Raw genomic sequence first — 25,024 nt, 5'->3', positions numbered from 1 at the left:
CTGGGATTTGTCACCTGAAAAGAATGGTTTAGGTGTAGGGATCTCCCCCATATTCTCTACAGTGAAGACTGATGCAAAGGATTCATTTAGTGTCTCCAAAACGGCCTTGTTTTCCTGGAGTAATCCTTTAGCAGTGCCAGTGATCCCACTGACAGGCAAGTTTTCTGACAAATTTCTGACTAGTCTGGGTTCCTGATTAATTTACTGTTAGTTTTTTGTGTCTTTAGCTAGTTGCTCTTCAAATTCTTTCTTGGCCTGCCTAATTATACTTTTACCTTTGACTTGCCATAGGATTTGTCTTCCAATTTTTAAAAGATGCCCTTTCACATCAAATGACTTTATATTCTGCTGTTTAGCCATGATGGCATTTTTTGGTTTTCCTACTGTTTTTTAATTTGGGGTATCCGTGTAGTTTGAGCCTCTATTACGGTGTTTTTAAATAGTCTCTATGCAGTTTGCAGGCATTTCACCCTTGTGACTGTTACTTTTAATTTCCATTTAACTGAATTCTTCAGTTTTGTATAGTTCCCCTTTTTGAAGTTAAATGCTATTGTGGTGGGTTTCTTTGGCATTTTCCCCTACAAAGATGTTAAATTTAATTGCATTTGGTCACTATTACTGAGTGATTCAGCTATAGTTACCTCTTGCACCAGATCCTGTGCCCCACTTAGGACTAAATCAAGACCTGGGTCTCTGCTTGTGGGTTTCAGGACAAGCTGCTCCATTGATGATGTCTAGTAATTTTATCTCTGCTTACCTTCTGAGGTGACCTGTTAACCATCAGTATAAGGATAGTTGAAATGCCCCATTATTATTGTGTTTTCTGCCTTTGTTGCCTCTCTAATCACCCTGAACATTTTACGATCACTGTCACCATCCTGGTCAAGTGGTCGGTAGTATAGTCCTTACTGCTATATTCTTATTGTTCGAGCATAGAATTTTTGTTGTTGTGTCTTACCTATGTAGTTGTTTTATAAAGCTATATGGAGACTGAAGAATCCCTGTAAGCTTGAATAAGAGGAAACGTCTAAGGGGAAAATATTTTTTTCTCTTAATTACAAAATTTTAAAAGTCTACTCATGATTAAGACCAGCAATTTAAATAATCATGACTGAAATCAATCCACCCTGACATAAATAATAATCAGGTCTGCCAGAGCCTAAAAGCGTGCTTCTTAAAAAGGACCGACATTTGATGGCTGTCAAAATAGAAGCAGCGCAGTTAAGAATTCTGCACATCTCTACACCCATGTGAAACTACTTCTGTGGAAATAAATATTTTGCTATTTGTCAGGGGAAGGTAGTTCAAGTCTCATTCAATGACAATTCTACTGGTGTTATGGACTTCTGATTTTCAGCAGTCTTAAGTATTTTTTAAGAGAACCCCTAACAAATAGTTTTATTACAAAAGTAGGTGAGAAGTTGCACTAAATGATGACCCACAGACAAAAGAAATTAGATTTTTACTTCTTAGTCTGCAAGTTAGCCTTTCTGTATGCAATGTGTAAAAGCATCTCAGGATTTATTTTTATGAACCGTGGGAAGCATCCAGTGAAAAATTGCCTTTTTAGGCAAAATAGTTGTATCGAATATCGAGCGAAAAATAAAGAAAGATCATATCCTGGCAATTCTGGCAGAGATGTACAAAAATGTAGAAAACATTACCAGCTGGGATTCCTGCAGTTGGCACAGACTGCTTACAACAGAAATTAAGATGAGGAGAAGCATATATTTGTTTTTTGGGAAGTAATATAACAATAAGTAATTAGTTAACTTTCTATAAATCAATTGAGTTTAAAAAACTTGTTAGTGTGCTCTCTAACTGAGCTTTGCTTATTAAGAATTTGATAAGAGAAACATAGTCCTGCCTCGGCGTGAGGAGATAGACTTGAGGATCTCCTTGAGGTCCCTTCCAGCTCTACATTTCTATGGCTTCAATAAATGTTCAGAGAGGTAATCAGTTTTCCCAGACCTAACTGATATTACTGTCAAACTGTTTCCTCCCCTCTTTTCTAGGATTTATTCAGTTATTTTTTTAATTGTTGTTGAGAAATTTAAATATCAGTGGCCAGCAAGCTACACATTACCAGAAGAAAGAGTACCAAAGCCAGATAGCCACCTTACTTTTTTCTGTAATTTGTTAATTCCTCTATTATATTAGATATTCAGAAAGCAATTTCAAGCCTCTGCCTTTCTGAGACTGCTAACAAGGCTGCCATATATTAAGATGACTCTTTTTGGTAGCAGGATGTCCTTTAAGAACTAGAATTGGGTCCTGTCTGCATGAACATGTAGTTCACAGCAAGCAATGTATGAATCTACCCCATGCTAGCATGCCACAGACCAACTATCTTGTGGACCCTGCTGATGTGAAGTAACAATTTGTTAATGTGTTTTGATCTAGTCCTCTTTGAAACTGGAGTAGGTCAAAACGTGTTAAACTGTTACTGTGTGTCAGCAGGGTCCACATGACAGTTGGTCCACGGCAGGCTAGTGCTAAGTAGTTTCACATGTTAGCTTTGCCACAAACTGAATGTTAATATAGACAAGCCCTGTGAAACTCATTTAACTTACATGAATGGTCAGTGACTCAGAAGTGTGAGATTCTGTATCCCAAGTCAGTCTGTTTCACCTTGTCCCTCTTGTGACTGTTGACTGGAGAATAAGTAAGACACTTATTTTCACTGTTATGCAATGTACTCCTTCCATCAGGAGTCATAGCAGTAATAGTGCCCCCTATCTAAAAAGCTTATTACCTCCAGATTTCTTCTTCAAGTAGATACAGACATGTATTCCAAGTAGGTGTGTGTGCACCCCGTGCATCAGAAATGGAGACTTCTGCCTAGTGGTACTCAGAAGGACAGCGCTCAAGCCCGTAGCACTTCCCCGGGCTGCATAAGATGGGGCCACCCCAACTCCTCTCAGTTCCGTCTCATTGCCTGACAGCTGGAGTTGGAGCTCTGTTTGCTGGTTGTTTCACATCCTCAGAATTTATCTTCTTAGCCTATGTTACCAGGGTCCCAGGGTTGCCATGCTCGATTAGGGCAAACTGCAAAGAATGAGGCCGACAATCCCCAAAACTGGTGGTTATTCTGATACTTAGATTTACCAAGCCAGCAACAAAATAGCTTCTACAATACCTTCTTGGTTACCCAGAAGCCAATAACACAGTTCCCTTAAAGCAACCCAGCCTGAGGCATCCTCCCAGACAGCCATGTCAAATATGATGAGGATTATTGAAAATCTTGTAAATAATATAAAAAGTTCTACCAATCCCAAAGGATCGGATATTTTACCCACCAAGTTAATGAATATTCCAGATCTTACCCAAATACATGCTTACAGCCAATTCTTATTAACTAAACTAAAATTTATTTTAAAAAGGAGAGGGAGTATTGGTTAAAAGATTATACATACAGACATGAATATAGTTCTTAGGTCAGTTTCGTAGTAGAGATGGTGAGCTCTAGAGTTGCAAAGAGTTCTTTCAGAATTAGTCCATAGGTTGTCCAATTTTCAATAACAGGATGATCCAAAATGAAATTTAAGACCTCAATCTTGTGGCTCAGACTTACCCTAATGAAGCATAAGCAAGTTTGAGATCAAAAGGTTCAGGTCCGAAGAGCCCTTTATACAGTTTCTGGACATCCTCTTGACAACATGCAGTCCTCAGGTGAACAGTAGTGTCTTTGATGTAACCTGTTTCCTAAACATCACCGGTAATTAGCTATATGGATTAACATAAGGCAATTGCCTATCTCCCACCATTTGCAGGTGATTTGCTATATGCTTCAAAAAGAAATCGAGACCGTGATTTAAATGTTAATATCTCCTTTTGATCTCTGAATTAAGAAAATACAGCGAGAGACAGGAACTGTTTGATTACAGTCTAACAATATATATATGTAAAAACCCCAAAACCCAAACATTATCTGCTAATATGTCTCTAAAGGTTGAATCTGGGTCAATTAACCTGTAAATTGCTTAACCCTTTCTGGCCCTGTGTCACAACCTAGTTTTATTATACATAGTTAACGGCTAGTGTTAGAGTAAAAGTTATAGCATATAGTATAGTTAGGGCCCTACCAAATTCACAGTCCATTATGGTCAATTTCACCGCCATAGGATTTGAAAATTGACAAATTTCACATTTTCAGATGTTTAAATCTGAAATTTCACGGTTTTGTGACTGTGGGGTCCTGACTCAAAAGGGGATTGTGTGGGGGTTGCAAACCTGTTGTTGGGAGGCATGGGATTCCCATCCTCACTTCTGTGCTGCCTTCAGAGCTGGAATTTTGGCATAGCATATTTCTATATCAAATATCAGCATAGCATTGATGAGCTGAAAATGAAGTGTGGCCTTTTACCTTAATTTAGAAAACTGCTTTTGTTTAATCCCCGTTTCTAAAAGTGTACATCTGTTATTCCTGAGGGCATTCTGCACCAAAAAAATTAAAAATTCTGTGATCAATATTTTAAAATTCTGCAAGTTTTATTGGTCAATAAATAAATGCAGAGGCTCCAGCATAGCATTGGGGAGCACAGGCCACTGGCTGCATGAAGGTGGGAGATCACCGTGCAGCCTCCCCACCTCCCACCCTGAGGACCCAGACTCAGTGATGAGGCTGCACCCGACCCTGATGCAGCACAAGGCCTGGGTTTGCCCCAGAAAGACCCTGGGGTCCTGCGCCAGGTGGAGCAAGCAGGGATCCAAATATGGAAGGGCTCAGTGTGGGGGATTCAGGTGGGGGGTGAGAGGATTGTGTGTGGGGCAGGCAGCTCAGTGGGGGCTCTAACTGTGGGGGGATCTGGATGCACAGAGGGGGTTCCAGATGCAGGGGCAATTGGGGGAGGTTCCAAGTGCAGGGGCAATGGGAATCTGCAGGGGCTTCCAGGTGAAAGTGGTTGGGCCTCAGTGGAGGGATCTGGGTGTGGGGTTCTCAGCAGGGGGGGTTGGGTGCTGGGAGAGTGGGGCTTGGTGGGGCGGGGGTCTGGGTGCAGCTAATTGGGGGTCAGTGGCATGGGGGTCTGGATGTGGGGGCTCAGGGTGGTGCAAGGGGGTGGAGCTCATCGGGGTGGGGGTGTGAGTGCAGGGGGCGCAGTGTGGGGGGGTGGTCTTGGTACAGGGGTGGAGGTCCGGAGGCAGGAGGTCTGGGTGCAGCAGTGTCCAGATGCAGGGATTGAGGTTCAGTAGGGTGGGGTTTGGATATGGAGGGATAGGGCGGTTCTGGGTTTATGGGGTGAGGTTTGGTGGGGGTGTCTGGGTATGGGAGGTCGAGATGTATGGGGGTTGAGCAGATGGGGAACCTCCCTCCCCCCCCGCAGCTGAGGAGTGATGGGGGCAGGAAGCAGGGGAGCCTCCTGCAACTGGGGGAGGATTCTGGGGGTGGGTCTGACACAGCCCCAGCCACTCCTTGCAGGGGAAGAGGAAGTCCCATCCTCTTCTGCCTCCAGCCAAGACTATCAGCTGATCCCGGCTCAGGGTAGGAACCACTGGCTGGGGTGTCTCCAGCCCTGCGGTGATTAACCTCTCCGCTGGCTGTTTCTGGTGCCTGAAACGATGATACTGCGTAGCTAGGGAGTGGTGAGTGACTGCTCTTGCAGCTTCCCTTTGCTTTCTGTCAAAGTCATTTTTCTGCGGGGAAGCAAAGACGTATGTGGGGGACATGAATTCTGCGCACGTGCAGTGGCGCAAAATTCCACCAGGAGTAACTTGTGTACTTGATTGTAGAACTATTCTGAATCAAGTGGGTCTACAGATAATTTACAGACAGTTACTTTGCTGTCTTGTTCAGTTTTCAGTCATTTACAAAATTATGTTCTAAAATTTTGTAAAAAGTAAATCTAAAAGATCTGGCGAACAGCTTCATGTATTTAGGACCTTAGATCACTATCAGACTGTGTCCAGATGTGAAGACATGAAATATATTAAAATATTTCATATTAAAATAGAAGTTCATCCTCCACCTGACAACCAAATTTTGTGTTCCTTTGCAGTCGAGTGGTTTTGGACAAACAAGTTGAGTAACTAATTCTCATATTTATAGACTGGACAAATTCTGTTAATTGTTTTTAATGTTTACAAAAGCTTTAGTTCACCTTCACAGTGCCTATGGATATTTTCTTTTCTCTACTGGCTGCACATTAATAATGGACCTGGTGTTAGCTCTGTTTCTTCCCAAATGGCAAGCTACTTACTTACTCCATATTTTAATCTGTGTGTCACTGTTGAAAATCTGCTGCCTGTCCTCTGAGTCTCTGCGAGACTTGAAGTGGTTGAGCTCTTCCATGGTGCATTTTGTACTCCTTTACCCTGGAGATTTCTTTTAAATGTCATACTAAATGTAAATTTCACAGTGCTCCTGTATTCATTCATTCTTAACTGTAGTTTCCATAATACAGAAAGGTGCAGTTTCTTTTAACACATTGAACAGCAAATTAGGACGTGGCTATTGAACCCCTTAGTGACAGGTGTTAAAGGAAAATCTTGTGTTTCTGTGAGGTTTAAATAGAAAATCAGGAGGCAAAAACTAGAATATTTTATTATGCAAACATCAAATAATACTGTAAAGCAATTGTTCTTAAGAAAATTTTTTCCTGGTGACTTGCTTAAACTGCAGCCATAATTACATTACAAACGGGCTATACTTTTATTACAGTCCTAGATGCTATTAGTGCAGAAGTGCTGACCTGAAAGTATATTAGTGGCTCTGTTTTTATCTTAGCTTAGTGTAACTTTCAAAGTGGACCACACTATTTTTAGCAGGAAAGCCTACAGTGTGACCCTTGAGCTGTTATTGGCTTCCTGTAGTCTTCTACAAAAAACATGGTACTTGAAATTAAAATCTCATATTCAGCTCTCCTACTTAAACAAAATATACACTTTCTCATACTTTCTTTTTAAGTTAACTTAGCTCTTTCTGTTGAAAATTATGCTAAAAACAATAGATTCTTACTGTTTTTTATAATCTGTTTGGTTCCCATTTTCATACTGTTCTTCTATTAATTGCTGATAGACTGGAGATTTGCCTCTCTTGTAGCCCACAGCTTTCAAGTAGCAATTCCTAAACATTTTTTGTATTCCTAGGTTGGAAATTATAAACGTACAGTAAAACGAATTGATGATGGTCACAGACTTTGCAGCGATCTCATGAACTGTATTCATGAACGTGCAAGAATAGAGAAGGCCTATGCTCAGCAGCTTACAGAATGGGCAAAAAGATGGAAACAACTTGTGGAAAAAGGTAACCAAAATGTCATGAGATGAAGAAAATAGTTTCAAAAGGAACATTTCAACGTTAGTGATTACAAGGTGAAAAGGTGCACAGAATTTCTTAGCCTCTTAATGGAGTCTTTACAAAAACACCAAATGCTGTAAAAGATGACCACAGTTATCAAAACTAAATTAAGGCATCCACTCCTGCACCCGTGACTGACTTGCTTGTTTCATGTCAAAACAAGTGAATTTTCCCTTCCTTGCTCAGAGGTTCTTATAGATGTGTAGTACAAGAGAACTTTTCAGGTAAGTAGTGGTAGAAGACACATATTATGAAGACTGCAATTGAATATTAAGAAGTCAGTGGTAGTTGTGGTGGAGTATCAGCAGTGAAGGGACTATGAATCAATTTCAAGGAAGGCTGCTTTGACTGTAATTAGTACATAATTACAGAAGATTTGGGCATCATGGTAGACTACAAATTAACACAAGTGCCCAGTGTGGTGCTATGACCAAAAGAGCAAATACAGTGTTGTTTTTAGTATATAAACAGACGTCTATCAGGCTGTTAAGGTTATATCAAAATAGGGATATATCAAGTAGGGAAGTTATTGCATCTGCATGTGGTATTAATGAGGCCACTAGTCGAATACTGTGTTCTTTCCTAGTGTTTATAGATCCACAAAAATTTTGAGAAATTGGTGAGGGTTCAGCGAATGATGGAAGGACTGAAAAACATACTGTATGGTGAGACTTAAGGAACTCAATCTATTTAGCTTATTGAAGAGATGGTTAAGAGAGGAATTGATGGTGGTCTAAAAGAACCTACCGGGGAAGAGAATATCTGATAATAGAAGTCTTTCTAACAGTCAAAGACATAATAAGATCCAGTGGTTAGAAGTTGAATCTTGAAACTGAAAACAGGGTGTAATTTGTTAGAGAGGGTAATTAACCACTGGAATAATTCACCAAGGGATGTGGTGGATTGCAGTCACTACAAATCTTTAAATCAAACTTGGATGTCTTTCTAAAAAATATGCTATAATTCAACCTCACATTGAGTTTGATGTCAGAATTAATGGTTTAAATTTTATGGCCTGTGTTATGCAGAAGGTCAGACTAAATGATTGAAATGGTTCTTTCTGGACTTAAAATCTATTAATCTGTAATTACATAATTTTTAATAAAAAGCATGAAAATACACTAATCTCTGATTTAAGATGTAAGATACAAAGATAGGATTAGGGATCACGTACAACTAAATACAATATAAGAACTCAATATCAACAAATAGCTTCAGATGGCTTTTTAGGGATGAAAGTCCTCTGTGTTGTGATTTATTGAAAATGATTTGTCCTATTGTTTTTAGGTCCACAGTATGGAACAGTAGAAAAGGCTTGGCATGCAGTTATGTCAGAAGCTGAAAAAGTGAGTGAATTACATCTAGACATAAAAAATGCACTGATGAATGAGGACTTTGAAAAGATCAAGAACTGGCAGAAGGAGGCCTTTCATAAGCAAATGATAGGAGGATTTAAGGAAACGAAAGAAGCAGAAGATGGATACAGAAAGGCACAGAAGCCCTGGGCGAAAAAGCTAAAAGAGGTACAGCAGTAGGTTGCATGTTGTGCATCAATATATTGATGCCTCATAGAAATCACTAAAGTGAGAAAAAACACAGTCTACTGGATCCTTTCTCAATTAGGTGTCTGCTTTAGAGCCTCTTCTGAAGAAAAATCTTCACTTGATATTTTCTCAGTAACCACTGCCCTCTCTCCAACCTCAGTAGCCTGAGCATAGTTCTGGAGAAGGTGGAGTTAACCTATTTTTCTGCCCTTTTACAGCATCTGTTTGTACAGATATAGGATTTAGGACTTAGTTAAGGCTCATGCTACAGGAAAAATGAGCTCAAGGAAAAACATCCTGAGAGAAATGGAGAGATTGATTGATTGGTTGATTTAACATTGTGTCTGTTATTTAAAGGAATGTATGGGAGGGGACTCACGAGGGAGACACAGACACAGGCAAAAATTTTATTCAGGGCTTTCTGTGAGGCATCACTGAATCTTTCTTTTCTCAATAAGTTTATTAAGCTAAACTGAGTGACAGTAACTTATTTTGTATGGAAGGCGAATGTCAGATCTTATATTATTTAGTTTCCGCCCACTCGTTCTCCTACGTTATATTGTGGTTAAAATTGCTTGAGCATAGCAATGGGTCTGAATGTAAGGTTCTTCCAAACAAAATTCTATTTTTTTCATTACAATGAAGTTACTCATTCATACATAGCTGCTGCTGATTATTTGTGAATTGTACTAGACAGAAAGATTCAAAGCTTCATTTGTAGGTGGAAGCTGCTAAGAAAGCATACCATGCAGCATGCAAAGAAGAGAAACTGGCTATATCCCGAGAAATGAACAGCAAAGCAGATCCAGCACTGAATCCAGAACAACTTAAGAAATTACAGGACAAAGTGGAAAAAAGCAAACAAGATGTGCTAAAGGTAAACTCTGCATGCTAGTGTACTAATCACATTTAACATTCTGTGCATGCTACTGTGCAAATCTCTGTGTATGGAATATATGCACAGCAAACTGCAGTACAAGCGAATGCAATGTTGGAGTGACAAACTCATTATATGGAGCAGGGTGCATTTTAAATTATGGTCATTGTGCCAGAGCCACAGTGTTAGAACACATACAACCCTCTCTCCACAGCACGTGTCAATGGCAGGTTTGTAACAATAACAATGGTAATAAATGAGCCTTACACACAGTACTGTTGCTTTCAGTATCGCAGAGTGCGGGGGAGAAAGGGAGTTCTAGGAGTGGGGTGAGGACTGAATTATCTTTTCAGTTTAGGGGGGCCGTGAGCCGGGGGTAAAAAAGTTTATCTGCAACATGCAAATTGTCTTATTTAACTGCAGAATGTACCTCTTTAGCGCAGTTAAATAGTGCATTAAAGGCAATTGAGTCAAATTGATGCTATGTTAAAAAGAGTAAATGTATCTCTGAAATTTCCCTACCAGTTGCCTGATTTGGACATCCTCTACCCACTCAGATCCTCTCTGCTCTTTTTCTTCTCCCCCTTTTTTGAGTCATTCCCCATATGGGGTGCCATTCTCTGGAATGTAAGAAGGGGGGAAAAAGCAGCCCTTCCTTTCCTTGACACCTCCCCCTCCCCCCCGGGCTCAGCATTACATTCTTGTAGTGACTTACTACATTTATCTATGTATTCAGAGCCTCACCTTTAAATGTCCTATATATTCCCATTGAATTGACAGGACCAATAATTAATGCTCACAGAGCTATGTGAATTCCTTCTTTATGTCTGTAAGTTGTACAATGCAAAGACCTAGTCAGAGATAGATCAAAGAACCATACATTTAAAGGATAGATCGAACTTGATTTGATTTAGCTGGCTCTTGTCAGTTTCTCGCATAACTTTTAAATATAGTTTTTGGTAATGACAATTTTTTCTGATTAGAGTGACTGTGTGTAAGGCACATCCCTGATGCGTGCTCAGTCTGTTGCTTATTTACTAAAAGGACACAAAGCAAGAGAGGCCCACTTCAGACTTCTTCTCCTGGAGCATTCTGAGAGAGAAGGACCCACCAAGCCTGATCAGGCTCCATCATCTAGTGCTCCTGTGAGCTTGGGCTCTACTCCGAGCTCCCAGGCTCTCTTTATTTAAGACATCGAACACTTCAACTACCAATCCTGATAGAGCAGCTAAGACCACCTCTACCCAGTCCTCATAAGGGGATGTGGGAACAGTGTCTTCCTAACGAGCGCAGGCCTAGGTCACCCACCCAGGGGCCTAGTAAAATGAGGCAAAAATCTCCAAGTCTTGCAGCCAAAAGACAGTTCTGGCTCAAATCAGGTCCCTCCTTGTTCAGGTTGTGGGCAGGATTTGAGATCACCATATGACACTAGACAGGTTAGCTCACCTTTTAGAGTAAGAGTATTTGGTTGAGTCTCCCTTTCTGAGCACAGTAGGGTGGTATCACCAGTTAAGAAGAGACAGATAATAGTAACAGGGGATTCGATCATTATAAATACAGATAGCTGGGTTTGTGATGACCAGGAGAACAATATAATGAATTGCCAGCTGGATGCAAAGATTGTGGATCTCTTGAGACATCTAGACAGGCTTATGTGCAGTCCTGGGGAGGAGCCAGTGGTTATCATCCATGTAGGCACCAGTGACATAGGGAAAGGTAGGAGAGAGGTCCTGGAGGCTAAATTTAGGCTGTTAAGTCAGAGACTAAAGTCCAGGACCTCCATGGTAGCAGTCTCTGACATTCTTACAGTTCTACGCGCTGGGTCAGACAGACAGGCAAAATAGGAGGGTCTTAATGCATGGATGAGATGATGGTGTATTGAGGATGGGTTTAGGTATATTAGGAACTGGGGAACCTTTAGGGAAAGGAGGAGCCTCTATAGGAAGGATGGGCTCCACCTAAACCAAAAAAGAACCAGATTGGTGACATGTAAAATTAAAAATGTTGTAGATGAGGCTTTAACCTGGGGAAAAGTTGATGGGTGTGGAGGAACACACGATTTGGACAGCATCTCTTAAGGGAGGATCTATTAATGGGGATTCTCTATATCCTAGTAAAGAGGAGAGGCTAGAAGTTGATAAAGTATAGGTAGGAACTGAAGAGAAACAGTCAAATGCAAAAGAGTCACATTCAATTACATTGCATAATGGCAGACAGCTAAAAAGTGACAAATTTTATAAGTGCTTTTGTACAAATGGTAGAAGTCTAAATACTAGTATCGGTGAACTTGAGAACCTGTATTAAATTAGTATATTGAGATAATATGTATCACAGAAGCTTGATGAAATGATGATAATCAATGGGACACGGTAATACCAGGGCACAAAATATATGAGTGACAGAGTAGGTCATGCTGGAGAGGGTGTGGCACTATATGTGAAAGAAAGCATAGTATCAAATATAGTAAAAATCTTAAATGAATCAAACTGTACCATAGAATCTTTGTGGATGGAAATTCCATGCTTGAATAAGAAGAATATGGCAGCAGGAATATACTACTTACCACCTGATCAAGATGGTGATGGTGACTGAAATGGTCAGGGATATTAGAGGGGCTATAATAATAATAAAAAAAACCTCAATAATAATGAGGGATTTCAACTATCTCCACATTGACTGGGTACATGTCTCCGCAGGACGGGATGCAGAGATAAAATTTCTAGACACCATAAATGATTGCTTCTTGGAGCAGCTAATCCTGGAACCCACAAGGGGAGAGGCAGGATCTTGGCCAAGAGGTGCATATAGCTGAACCACTTGGTAATAGCACCCATAATATAATTGAATTTAAACATCCTTGGAGGAAGGGAGGGGGATACCAAAGAAACCCACCACAGTGACATTTAACTTCAGAAAGGGGAACTATGCAAAAATGAGGAAGCTAGTTAAATGCAAATTAAAAGGAACAATCACAAGAATGAAATGCCTGCAAGCAGCAGGGAAACTTTTTAAAAACACCACAGTAGAGGCTCAAATTAAATGTATACCCCAAATTAAAAAACATAGGAGGATCAAAAAAGTGCTACCATAGCTAAACAACAAAGTAAAAAGAGGTAAGAGGCAAAAAGGCATCCTTTAAAAACTGGAAGTTAGATCCTACTGAGGAAAATAGAAGAGAGCATAAATTCTGACAAATGGAGTGTAAAGGTATTGGGCTGGCCAAAAAAGAATTTGAAGAGCAACTAGCAAAAGACTCAAAAACTGGCAGCAAAAAAATGAAATACATCAGAAGCAGGAGGCCTGCTAAACAATGAGTGGGGCCACTGGATAATCAAGATGCTAAAGGAGCATTCAAGAAAGATGAAGCCGTTGCGGAGAAGCTGCATGAATTCTTTGCATCGGTCTTTATTGCCGAGGATGTGAGGGAAATTTCCACACCTGAGCCAATCTTGTCAGATAAGACATCTGAGGAACTGTCCCAGATTGAGGTGTCGGTAGAGGAGGTTTTGGAACAAAATGATCATTTAAACAATAGTAAGTCTCCAGGGCCAGATGGTATTCACCCAAGAGTTTTGAAGGAACTCAAATATGAAATTGCACAACTACTAACTATGGTATGTAACCTATCACTTAAATCAGCTTCTGATTGGAGGATAGTTAATATGACACCAATTTTTTAAAAGGGCTCCAGAGGCAATCCTGGCAATTATAGGCCAGTAAGCCTAACTTCAGTACCAACTAAATTGGTTGAAACTCTAGTAAAGAACAGAATTATCAGATACATAGATGAATACGATTTGTTGGGAAAGAGTGAAATTATTGTAAAGGGAAATCATGCCTCACTAATCTATTAGAATTCTTTGAGAGGTAAATAGTTGTGTCCCGCAGGAATCTGTACTTGAACCAGTGCTGTTCAACATACTCAGAATCATAAATGACCTGTAAAAAGGGGTAAATAGTGAGGTGGCAACATTTGCAAATGATAGAAAGTTACTCAAGACAGTTAAATCCAAAGCAGACTGCAAAGAGTTACAAAAGAATCTCACAGGAATGGGTGACTGGGCAACAAAGTAGCAGATGAAATTCAATGTTGATAAATGCAAAGTAATGCTCATTAGAAAACAAACTCCCAACTATACATACAAAATGATGGGCTCTAAATTAACTGGCATCACTCACAAAAGAGATCTTGGCGTCATGGTGGATAGTTATCTGCAAACATCAGCTCGGTGTGCAGTGGCAGTCAAAGCTAACAATGTTAGAAAGCATTGGGAAAGAGATAGATAAGACAGAAAATATCATAATGCCACTATATAAATCCACACCTTGAATACTGCGTGCCATTCCGGTCTCCCCATAGCAAAAAAAGATATATTAGAATTAGAAAAGGGCAACAAAATGATTAAGGGTATGGAACAGCATCCATGTGAGGAGAGATTAAAAAGACAGACTGTTCAGCCTGGAAAAGAGATGACCAAGGGGATATTTCAGAGGTCTATAAAATCATGAAGGGTGTGGAGAAAGTGAATAGGGAAGTGCTATACACTCCTTCACATAACACAAGAACCCTAGGGGTCATCAAATGAAATTAGTAGGCAGCAGCTTTAAACAAAATGAAGTACGTCTTCACACAACACACAGTCAACCTGTGGAACTTGTTGCCAGGGGATGTTGTGAAGGCCAAAATTATAAGTAGGTTAAAAAAAGAATTAGATAAGTTCATGGAGGATAGATCCATCAATGGCTATTAGCCAAGATGGTCAGGGATACAACCCCGTGCTCTGCGTGTCCCTAGCCTTTGACTGCGAGAAGCTGGGACTGGACAGTGGGATGAATCACTCGATAATTGCCCTGTTCTGTTCATTCCCTCTGAAGCACCTGGCATTGGCCACTGTCGGAAGACTGGCTATTGGGCTAGATGGACCATTGGTCTGACCCATTATGTCCATTCTTATGTTCATTCACTTTTTTCACTCTTACAAGCCCTACTGGTCTAACAGGGAATCCAGGAGTCTTCCTTATAAACACAGACCCCTAGAATCCTTGTGGGAAATGTTCACCCTCATGGCCTGCAGCCTCTTACACATACAATATGCAATCTTGGCCTTACTTGGCCCCTTAGGTTATGCAGTCAGCTAGGAAGTCTCATGCTAATGCCTTCTCTAGAGTAAGAGCTCCCTCCCCTACAAGATATCATAGGTCTACACAAGAGGGTCATTTTGTACAGCTTTACAACCTGCACCAGCAAGAACAGGACAGTGAGCATGAACACCTGCAGGAAATGGAAGAGTAACTGATTCCAACAGCAATATCTTTTTCCTTACCAGATGAAAAAGATTGTGCCTTCCACTTAGAGCCATCCAGATCAATTTAAAATCTGCCAAACTCATCTAGAGCACCTTCATTCTTAAGGCCTCCAAACTTCTCAAGAAGCTTACCTCCAAGTAAAAGTTCTAGAACTCAGACATTAGCCTAGTGTGCACAACGTTTCTAGCTGTGCTACGTGAATCAGCAACTGAAATAATGACTGACAACACAACAATGTTTTGTCAACATAAAAGGAGCGGCATGGTAATCTCCCCCCTTCTGCCAAGAAGCAATTTGTCTCAAACAGGCATATTTGACACTAAATAGCACCAGTGGCTCTGTATCTAGCAGGCTTATAGAACATCCTAGTGAACCAGCTCAGCAGGCAGTTTTCAGATGACCATGAGTAGAGGACTTGATCCTGCAAAGCGTCTTCCATAGGATATATAAGAATAGATCTTTTTTGCTACAGACTAGGACAAGAAATGCCACATATTCTGGTTAAAGGGGGGCTGGCTGGTGCCGAGGCTCTATGTTGGATTTTCTCTTTATGACATGAGCACTGGAGATCATGTTCACCTACCCACAATCTCATTAATACCAAGGGGCTGAGGAAACTCAAGCAACTTTCCTCAGTAATTATCATTCTAGTCCTAGCTTGGCCTAAACAGTTATGTTCTTTTGACCTAATGAACTTGTTACCACAGTCCCTGATCACAGTACCTGTTCTGCCTGACATGATCTCTCAAAACGAAGATCAGGTGTAACCCAAAGTATCTTTACCTCTGATAGTGTAGATGCTGGCTGGTTAACTACCGTTGAAAGAATGTTCAGCTGAAATCCAGAACACCTCGGTGCATAGCAAAAACCACTCTACTAGATTAAGCTAAATGGAAAAATCTCCTTTGGAAACTCTAATTTCTGCTATTCAGGACTATCTTCTATCCGTAAAGCATTCAGGACTATCCATTGGCTCTATAAGGGTACATTTGGTAGCAATAGCAGCACATCACTTCCTGTTTCAGGGGTTGCATGCTATTTTCTCACCATATAGTTAATCTTCCTCAAGAGCCTCATTCATGTATTTCCCAGTTGAGGAAGCCCCTCCTTCCTGGGACCGCAACATGGTATTAGGTGGTTTAATGGGACCGTCTTTGAGCCCTAGCAACCTGCTCTTTATACCATCTATCCATAAAGAATGTCTTTTTAGTTGCTGTAACATTAGCTTGGAGGATAGGAGAAATTCCACATGGCTGGTCGACCTCACACGATGTTTCACAAAGACAAAGTAATTTAGGCCTCAAACTAATTTTTTTTAACCAGAATTTTCTTTATTTTTACTTAAATCAACAGATTCTGCCAGATTTCTTCCCCAAGCCCCACAAACTAGGGGAAAGCTGAGCTGCACGATCTTGATGTGGCTAGGGCTCTTTTATATTACCTGGACAGAACAAGACCCTTCGGGAGCATCAAAGGGCTGTTTTATACCATTTGTAGATAGGGTAAAAGGTCAGGAAACATCCACCCAAAGATTGTCTAAATGTACAGATTTAAATCTGTATTAAATCATATTATGATATAGCTAAATTAGATCCATCCTTGCATGGATTCCATGACTCGCCCTCCGTTCCTGCTATGGAGTCCTATACCATCTGGATTCTGTATTAGTGAAGGAATTGAGATGGTTGGGCCTGCACTTTGTGTCCTTGGGTGGTGACGTGCAAGAGCATCCAGAGTACAGCCACAGCCCCAGCAGACGCTGCTACCCAAAATAATCTGTTTTTGTGTGCGTGGGGCATGTGCGTAACAGAAGTGGAATCCACATGGACGGCACATTTTGAATCATAGTTACCGTAAGGTAACTGTTCTTTCTTGGCTTTCCTGATCTCATCCCCAAGTCATCTGAATTTGACAGCTTTACAAATGTCTCTGGATGCTGGAACTCCTACATATGGCCCTTAAAATCCTTAAAGAAAATGGAATCTAGATAGCCTAGGTGATGCATATTCTCATTAGCTCGATTGCTTTCAACACTTTTACAAGATTTCATTACCTTGCAAATGAAAATAGCCCCCTCTTATGGAAGACTGAGCGGTTGCATAACATATAACCTAGAACAAATTAACTTTACTAAGATAAATAAAGCAGATGTTCCTATTATAGTCTCAATATTGACTATTACAGTATTAACCAGTTCACCATTCTGTGAACCTCTTGTAATAGGCCATTAGTAACAGCAAGAACAACTTGCACTGCATCTTTTTCAGACAAAAGAAAAGTACGAAAAATCACTGAAAGACCTGGATCAAGTTACACCTCAGTATATGGAAAATATGGAGCAGGTATTTGAACAGTGTCAGCAGTTTGAGGAAAAACGTCTGCGTTTCTTCCGGGAAGTGTTACTGGAAGTTCAAAAACACCTTGACTTATCTAATGATGTGAGGTAAATTTAAAAGACTGAAAATATTTCTTGCTAAAATTGCTTTAATGTTGCCATTAAATATTGTGCATCCAGTAAACTAGAGTTTACAATAGATTCTTTCTAAAGTATGTGTCTTTTATATGGCATTAAATCTAAAGATTCTAATAATTCAATGTTAAGCCATTTCTATTTAATTTATTAGTTTTGTTCAGGATCAAATGTTGGGAAGAAGATGCTAATCCAGTAGACTTCTTTAAAATTTAGTGACTGAGATTTTTTTGTTCCACTCTTAATTAAGGTTTTCAGAAGTGAACACTTGCCAATTATTAAAAAGAAATCCTCTTTAGAATTTAATTTAGAGTTTAGAGTTTAGAATATAAAAATGGAAGAATAGAAAGTTACTGTATATACTCAATCATAAGCCGGTTTGTTTATAAGCTGACCCCCCCCAAGATGGATAAGTAAAAATGGAAATTTTTTATGACCCATTCATAAGTTGACCCTATAATTCAGGGATTGGCAAACTTTGGCTCCTGGGCCATCAGGATAAGCCGCTGGTGGGCTGAGACAGTTTGTTTACCTCGAGCATCCACAGGCACGGAGGTAAACCTAAGTAAACAAAGTCTCCCAGCCCGCCAGCGGCTTACCCTGATGGGCCAGGACAGCAACTGGTGGGGAAATTTTTTTTGGGGGGTGGGGGGGGAGAGAAGCTGGGGGTCAGGGGAGTAACCCCTGTGACCACCCACCACTAGCGTGGGACCCCCACACTCTCCCCATCCCATACCTTCCCATCTTAGCTGGGGCGGGCCAGGTGAGGATGTCTCTGGCCTGGCCAGAGCTGCTCTGGCAGGCTGGGCGGGCGGCGCGGCCGCAGCCTGCCAGCCCAGGAGCTGCAGCTGCTTCGGAGGCTGGGGGGAGAGCAGCGTGGCCAGAAGCGGAGACACTCTGGCTCCGCCTCTTCCCTTCTGGCTCTGCTGCCTCTCCTTGCCCCTTCTGTTGGGGGGGAGGGGCTGTGTCCCACCTCTCCCTCTCTATACCCGTTCATAAGCTGACTCCCTTCTCTGATGCTTCCCTTTTTTACAAAAAAATTCGGCTTAGAACGAGTATATACTGTAAATATGCTTTTAGTGGCTTGAAATAACACTTGGTTCTTGACAGGCTAAACTAGAATTCATTAATCTCAGACTACACAGATATGACTGCATAAACATGTCTGACACTAATTGTCAAAAGAACAAGACTGAAGTAGTATTGGAGATATTGAAACAATTTTCCATTTGAAATGGATTAAAATGTGAGGTAACTGTTTTAAAGAGTCCACAATCACTTGGGATCTTGTCCATATTTTTATACTTTATCTTTTTATCTTGCGCAGATTACTATGTAATTGCTGACAGCATTGCCAGGAAATGTATAGTGTAAGGAAACATAATGGCCAATTGTTGGGTTAATTCTTTGTATTAAAAATTCATACTCCTATTGACTCTATTTAAGATTTCTGGCATTTCAGGTTTTTCCTAGTTAAACCTATTTACTAGGAAAAGCTAATGAACATAATTTACATTAGAATTCATTAGTTCTGCACTAAAACTATAATAAAAACCGTCTCCAGTCTAGTCTAGGCAAGCTTGATGAAAATTTGTGTAAGTGGATTTTTAGGCAATATTATAAATGAGTTCATATGAAAACTGTTAAACATTTATCACTTACCTTTAATCAGTTCTAGCAAACTGTAACACAGAGGGTGGTACATAAAATGACTTGACTCTAAAGGTTGTGTTTGTTTTTATTTATCAAAAACTCAATAGCTGGGCTATATAGCTTTTCTTTTTATTTTGCCATTATTGCTAAGTTTTGCACAAGAATTTCAAACAGATGTTTGTCCTACACCACAGAATGTGCAATATGGTGTGCAATATGCAATTGGCTCATGTAAATCATGGTAAAATATACATTTTTCTACTCTAATTAGTGGGTTTACCATAGTAAGCATATATATTAAATGGGAAAACAAATTTGTCTTGTAGTTACAAAAATATCTATCGTGAATTGGAGCAGAATATCAAAACAGCAGATGCTATTGAAGATCTGAGGTGGTTTAGAGCTAATCATGGTCCAGGGATGTCAATGAATTGGCCTCAATTTGAGGTAAGAATTTACCCCTTTAAAAACCTGTTTTTTTTTATATTTGACTTTCTTTCCTTCTTTTCCTTAATGGAACAGTAATTTTTTGTCTAGTTTTAAAAAGCTGACTATTCCTTGCCTCCCTATTTTTGTCTTAATTTTTTTTTAATAGTTTTGGTCACTGAATCTCACACTTGTAAAAAGCTCTGATAGTTAGTCATTCATATGTCACTTTTGTGGGTGAGTTTATGTTGTGAACCATGCTTTAGCTGGCAGAACTGTGTCTCGCTTCCAGATAAAACATCCTGCATACTCTGTGCTATGGCTTGGACTTTAACTCAGATCCCATTAATATCAACAAGCAACTAAATGAAGTACAGAAAGCAAGGGCTTTGCTGTAAGAAAACAATAAGTTATTAGTAACTAAACCACTTCTAAATCCATCCTATTGAAGACTTATACACCTCTACCCCAATATAACGCGACCCGATATAACACTAATTTGGATATAATGTGGTAAAGCGGGGCTGTGCACTCTGGTGGATCAAAGCAAGTTCAATATAACGCGGTTTCACCTATAACGCAGTAAGATTTTTTTTTTTTTTTTTTGCTCCCGAGGACAGCGCTATATCGGGGTAGAGGTGTACATACTTTAGTGTTTAAAAATCCATGTAAAAGTCAATAATTATTTTTACTTAACTTGTTTCCAACACCTTTACAGAAAGCAGTAGTAAGTTTCACTATAAACTGTAATTGCTACTGGATGCCATTAATATTTACTCCATCTTTCTAGTTACCTGTTTTATATACTGGCAACTAGTTCAAGTAACGTATCCCAAGGCAGGAATCTGGACTGTATGTTGGCCATATAAACTTGTTTTGTAGTGGCTGTTAACATATCTCCCCCACTCCCCCAAATAAAATTGGTGCTAAAAGTATACTTAATGCGAAAGAGCTTCTAAAAAGTTTCAGCTAATTTTGGGGCACCAAGTTGATGGCATTAAAATGTCATTTTCCTCAGTAAGGGAACATTGGAGACACCGTGCTTGAGATCACTGCCTGGGAAAATGCATTTTAGCAGTATTAACAGGTTGTGATGTTTTTCTTTTTTGTTTTGTTTTTAAATATCTTGGGGTGGTCCCCCCTCACCCCCGCATGGATGAAATGCTGATATCAGGATACTAATGGAGTGAGGGTGGGAAAGCTCAAATTTCAGATAAAATATTATGCTGTTGGGTTTCTTGGTGTGAAGTTTTGAATGACATGACTACAGTTGCTTTTTATGTATGGGCTGTGCCAGGGCTTTTGATATGATGCAGATATAAATATAACGTAAGTTATGATTTTTCTAATAGAATAATATAATTTTTTTCTTTACATGCAACAAGGATGAAGTAAGTAAAAAAAAATTTTATGGGCATATTTAGAAATGTTGACATACTCAGTAAGTATGATTAAAGCAATGGTCCTTATTAAGTTATGGTACTTTAAACTTCCAATTTATATCTATACAAAGTTGTTCAAAGAACTTGTCTTCCATTGAAAACAAATAGGTGTCTGCTTGTTAAGACTGATAGAACTCACTAATTGTGTAAGCCGGGGTAGTCAATTATATTTTGTCAAGGTTCAGACCCCCAGCCAGCTCCCCTCTCCATACCCCTCAATTGCCCCCCCACTCCCCTATCATTCGTTGGCTCCCCACCCGAAGAGTAGGGTGACCATATTTCCCTAAACTGAAAACGGGACACACGGGTCTGGCCTGCACCACCTGGCATTGCTGTGTCCCTCCCCCCCCAAACATTCCTCTGTGCCCCCAGTTGAGCCAAGTAGCAGAGATGGGGACAGAGGGGAATAGGCATGGGTATGGGCTAGGATCTGGGCAACAAAGCAGGATGTGAGTGTTTGGGAGTACTTTTGAGCACAGAGCCAGGAGGTGAAGCTATTGGACTATGATCCGGCTAGTGATGCAATGCCACTTTGTGGGCTGCGATAGCAGAGGGGCAGGAAGGAGGCATTGGGTAGTGGGAAGGACCAAGGAGACTCCAGATACCAGCCCTAGAGAGATGGTGGGAGGCTGGGATGTGGCAGAAGTGGGTGACTGGAGGCAGACTGGGGAAGGAAAGAGGCCAGTTAGGGTTGGAGAGGGGCTGGAGAGGGCTCTGGGGACTGGCCTTGAAGGACCATGGGTGGGTAGGACACGAGGCCAGGGTGGGAGACTCTGGGGACCACTTGGGAGCAGGAGGCATGGGGAAAAGGAAGTTGGTCCCCAGAATGAGGGGTGCAATAAGGGAAGGATGGGGTTATTGGTCCCTGGAGTGAGGGGCTGGAGGCAGTCAGGGTGGGGGGCTGGTCCCTGGAGCAAGGGGCCTGGGTGGGGGGCAATCTGGGCACAGACTGAGGGGGGGTAGTAGAGGAGGGGGTGGACAAGATCCCCATGGGTGGTGGTTGTGCTGGCACCTAATCTACCTCAGTCCACTGGAGGCTGGAGCTATAGGTGCAGGAGCCAGTTCTCTCCATCAGCAGCTGAGCAGCTCCTCCAAGCAGCAGCTGCTGCTTTTCCTGCCCTCTTGGTGGGGAGGCTGATTGCTATTACTTCAGTAACCAGAGTTTGTGTCCAGTCAGGAGTACTGACCAGACACGGCCAGGTCCCCTTTTCGACCAGACTTTTTGGTCGAAAACCAGACACCTGGCAACCATACTCCAGCCCCAGGTCAGCTGCAGCCTCCATTGAAAAGCATCTGGGGGGTCTGGATTTGTCCTCCGGACCACCTATTGACTACTGTTGATGTAATCCAATGGTAATACCAGCATGTAGAGCTTTCAGATTCATTTTTAAAACTTCACTTCATTTGAATGCCTATTTGAGTTCTTTTCTTTTTGTACAACAAACCCAACTCTAGCTGCTTCTTTGAGTTCTTGCCCATGTTGATTCCATCGTAGGTGTGCATGGGCCCACGTGCATAGTCATCAGAGACTTTTGCCTTAGCGGTATTTGTAGGGCTGGCTGTGGTGCCTTCTGGAGTATTGCACTCATGCCATGATATATCAGGTTTCGCCGGCCCTGCACCCTCTCAGTTCCTTCTTACTGCCTGTGGTGGTCAGTTGGAGGACTTGCTTTGCAAGCTGTCAGATTTTTTCCTCATATCTCAGCCTTGTGTAAATAGCTGTAAATGGTTCAATCATTTGTTATTTAGTTGTTAAGTAGCTGTTAAGGGTTTAGTTAGTGTCCAGGGGGACAGGACAACAGGGATTTTGCCCCAGGCAGGGTCTCCGGGTTTTAAGCCCTACTAAAGGTGAAGCAAGACAAAGCAACTCTTACCCTCATAGCCCCAGCGTGGCCTCGTCAACATTGGTTCGGCATGCTGCTGAGTCTTTTGGCAGCCACCCAGCTGCAGCTGCCTCTTAGCTGGATCTGCTGTCCCAGAACCATGACAATCTGCTGCATCCGAACCTGGCGACGCTGCACTTGACAGATTGTCTACTGCGTGGCTAAGTATGGACGAACTGGAGTGCTCTGCTGGTGTCCAACAGGGCCTGCTGGGCAGCAGGAAACACTCCACCATGGCTACCTACATGGCGAAGTGGAAGTGGTGCACGTGTTGGGTCTCTGATCAACACATTCGCGCTGAAGAGGCCCTGCTGCAGGAGATCCTGGACTACGAGTTGCACCTTAAGATCCAGGGCCTGTCGTTATCTTTGGTCTGGGTTCACCTGGCGGCCATTTCGGTGTTCCACCCTCCATTTCAAGGCAGGTCGGTCTTCGCCCATCTCATGACGGCGCGGTTCCTGAAAGGTCTGGAGCGCCTGGACCCAGTTCCCCCTTGGGACCTGAATCTTGTGCTGTCAAGCCTCATGGGTCGTCCTCTTCAAACCTTTGGCTTCCTGCTCCCTCCTGCTTCTCTCCTGGAAGGTCATCATCTTGGTCGGTATAACTTCGACATATAGGGTGTCCGAGATCAGGGTGCTCACATCAGAGATGCCTTATACGGCCTTCTATAAAGACCAGGTCCAGTTGCGTCTGCACCCAGCTTTTCTGCCCAAGGCTGCATACCCTGGATGTCAAATGGGTGCTGGCCTTCTACATAAATAGAACTAAGCTGTTCCATAGGACAACACAGTTGGTTGTTTGTGTTGCAGACAGGGTGAAGGGTTGCCCAGTGTCTGTCCAGAGAATCTCGTCTTGGATCATGGCCTGCATCCGCTACTGTTATGAGCTGGCGAAGGTGCCCCCGCTGATTATCGTGACGGCTCACTCGACTAGGGCACAGGCATCATCGGCAGCCTTCTTCACTCAGGTGCCGATCCAAGAAATTTGTCAGGCTGCAACTTGGTTGTCCGGCCACACGTTCTCATCGAATTATGCACTGACCCAGCAAGCTCAAGATGACGCTGGCTTTGGCAGAGCAGTGCTTCAATCTGCAAGACTGTGAACTCCGAGCCCACTTCAGAGGATTCTGTTTGTGAGTCACCTACAATGGAATAGACATGAGCAAGCACTCGAAGAAGAAACAATGGCTACTCACCTTTTTTGTAACTGTTGTTCTTCGAGATGTGTTGCTCATGTCCATTCCATTACCCGTCCTCCTGCCCCTCTGCCGGAGTTGTCGACAAGAAGGAACTGAGAGGGTGTAGGGCCAGCAGCGCCTGATATAGCGCAGCCCTCCAGAGGGTGCCACAGCCGGCCCTTCGGATACCGCTAAGGCAAAAATCTCCAACCGCAAACGTAGGCTTGCACACACCTATAATGGAATGGACGTGAGCAAATCTTGAACAACAGTTACGAAAAGGTGGGTAACTGTTTTATTTTACCCAAAGGTGTGGGGGATGTAGAAGAAAACATAGAATGCCTTGCGAATTCAAGATTTTCCCTAGTCTGTCCATTTTGTTCTTTGTATTGCTGCAGTGTTGTCACTCAGTTCCTGCTTTGAATTAACATGCAATTCAGGATTGACTTTGCAGCTGTCTATTGTGTTCAACTCTTCACTCATGCCTGTCTGTCTGCCTGCTCATTTGCCTTTAAACGGTCCAAAATATCGAGACATAAATACTTAAACACACAAAAATCATGGAGTTCCATGATCAAACTTTAGTCTTATTGATTTTTTCTAGATATAAAATAATGGGTTTTAGCAGCAATAGCTCAAATATATTAAATTAGGGAGTTGTACCTTAAGGACTTACTCCGAAATGCAGAATCACCACATTTCATGCAATAGGTCACTTCTAAAATAGTTTACTTGTTTAACAAGTTGACTTTTCCACAGATCATTCTTGACATGCTGCTTATCTTTTAAACTGAAATCTTGAAAGCTATGTATTGTAGCAGTGGAAGAGCACTCTGTGTACTACCTGTAGAATCTGTTTTTGTGGTTTCTCCCTTAATTTTAGACTAGTGGCAGATGGACGCAGTCATCATGGGAGAGTTTGGCATTTTTAGAGGCAGGGAGATAGAA

General features: G+C 41.6%; 1 protein-coding gene across 16 annotated transcripts in view; it reads left to right on the top strand.

Annotated features, from left to right (window-relative positions):
* The window catches only part of PACSIN2 (protein kinase C and casein kinase substrate in neurons 2), a 109,261-nt gene that overhangs the window by 73,238 nt on the left and 10,999 nt on the right, over positions 1-25,024 (top strand). For 14 of the 16 annotated variants that reach the window (XM_065583418.1, XM_065583384.1, XM_065583415.1 and 11 more), the window contains 5 exons: positions 7,087-7,243; positions 8,585-8,820; positions 9,563-9,718; positions 17,293-17,468; positions 19,475-19,595. In XM_065583418.1, coding sequence (XP_065439490.1) covers positions 7,087-7,243; positions 8,585-8,820; positions 9,563-9,718; positions 17,293-17,468; positions 19,475-19,595 — 846 coding nt within the window. Of the gene's footprint in view, positions 1-7,015; positions 7,244-8,584; positions 8,821-9,562; positions 9,719-17,292; positions 17,469-19,474; positions 19,596-25,024 lie in introns of all 16 variants that reach the window. The other 2 variants (XM_065583461.1, XM_065583450.1) reach the window with 1 other exon arrangement.

Source organism: Chrysemys picta, chromosome 1 (genome assembly GCF_011386835.1).
Source record: "Chrysemys picta bellii isolate R12L10 chromosome 1, ASM1138683v2, whole genome shotgun sequence".
Lineage (NCBI taxonomy): Eukaryota > Metazoa > Chordata > Testudines > Emydidae > Chrysemys > Chrysemys picta.
Note: the sequence above shows the minus strand (reverse complement) of the source record. Positions and strands in the feature narration are given on the sequence as shown.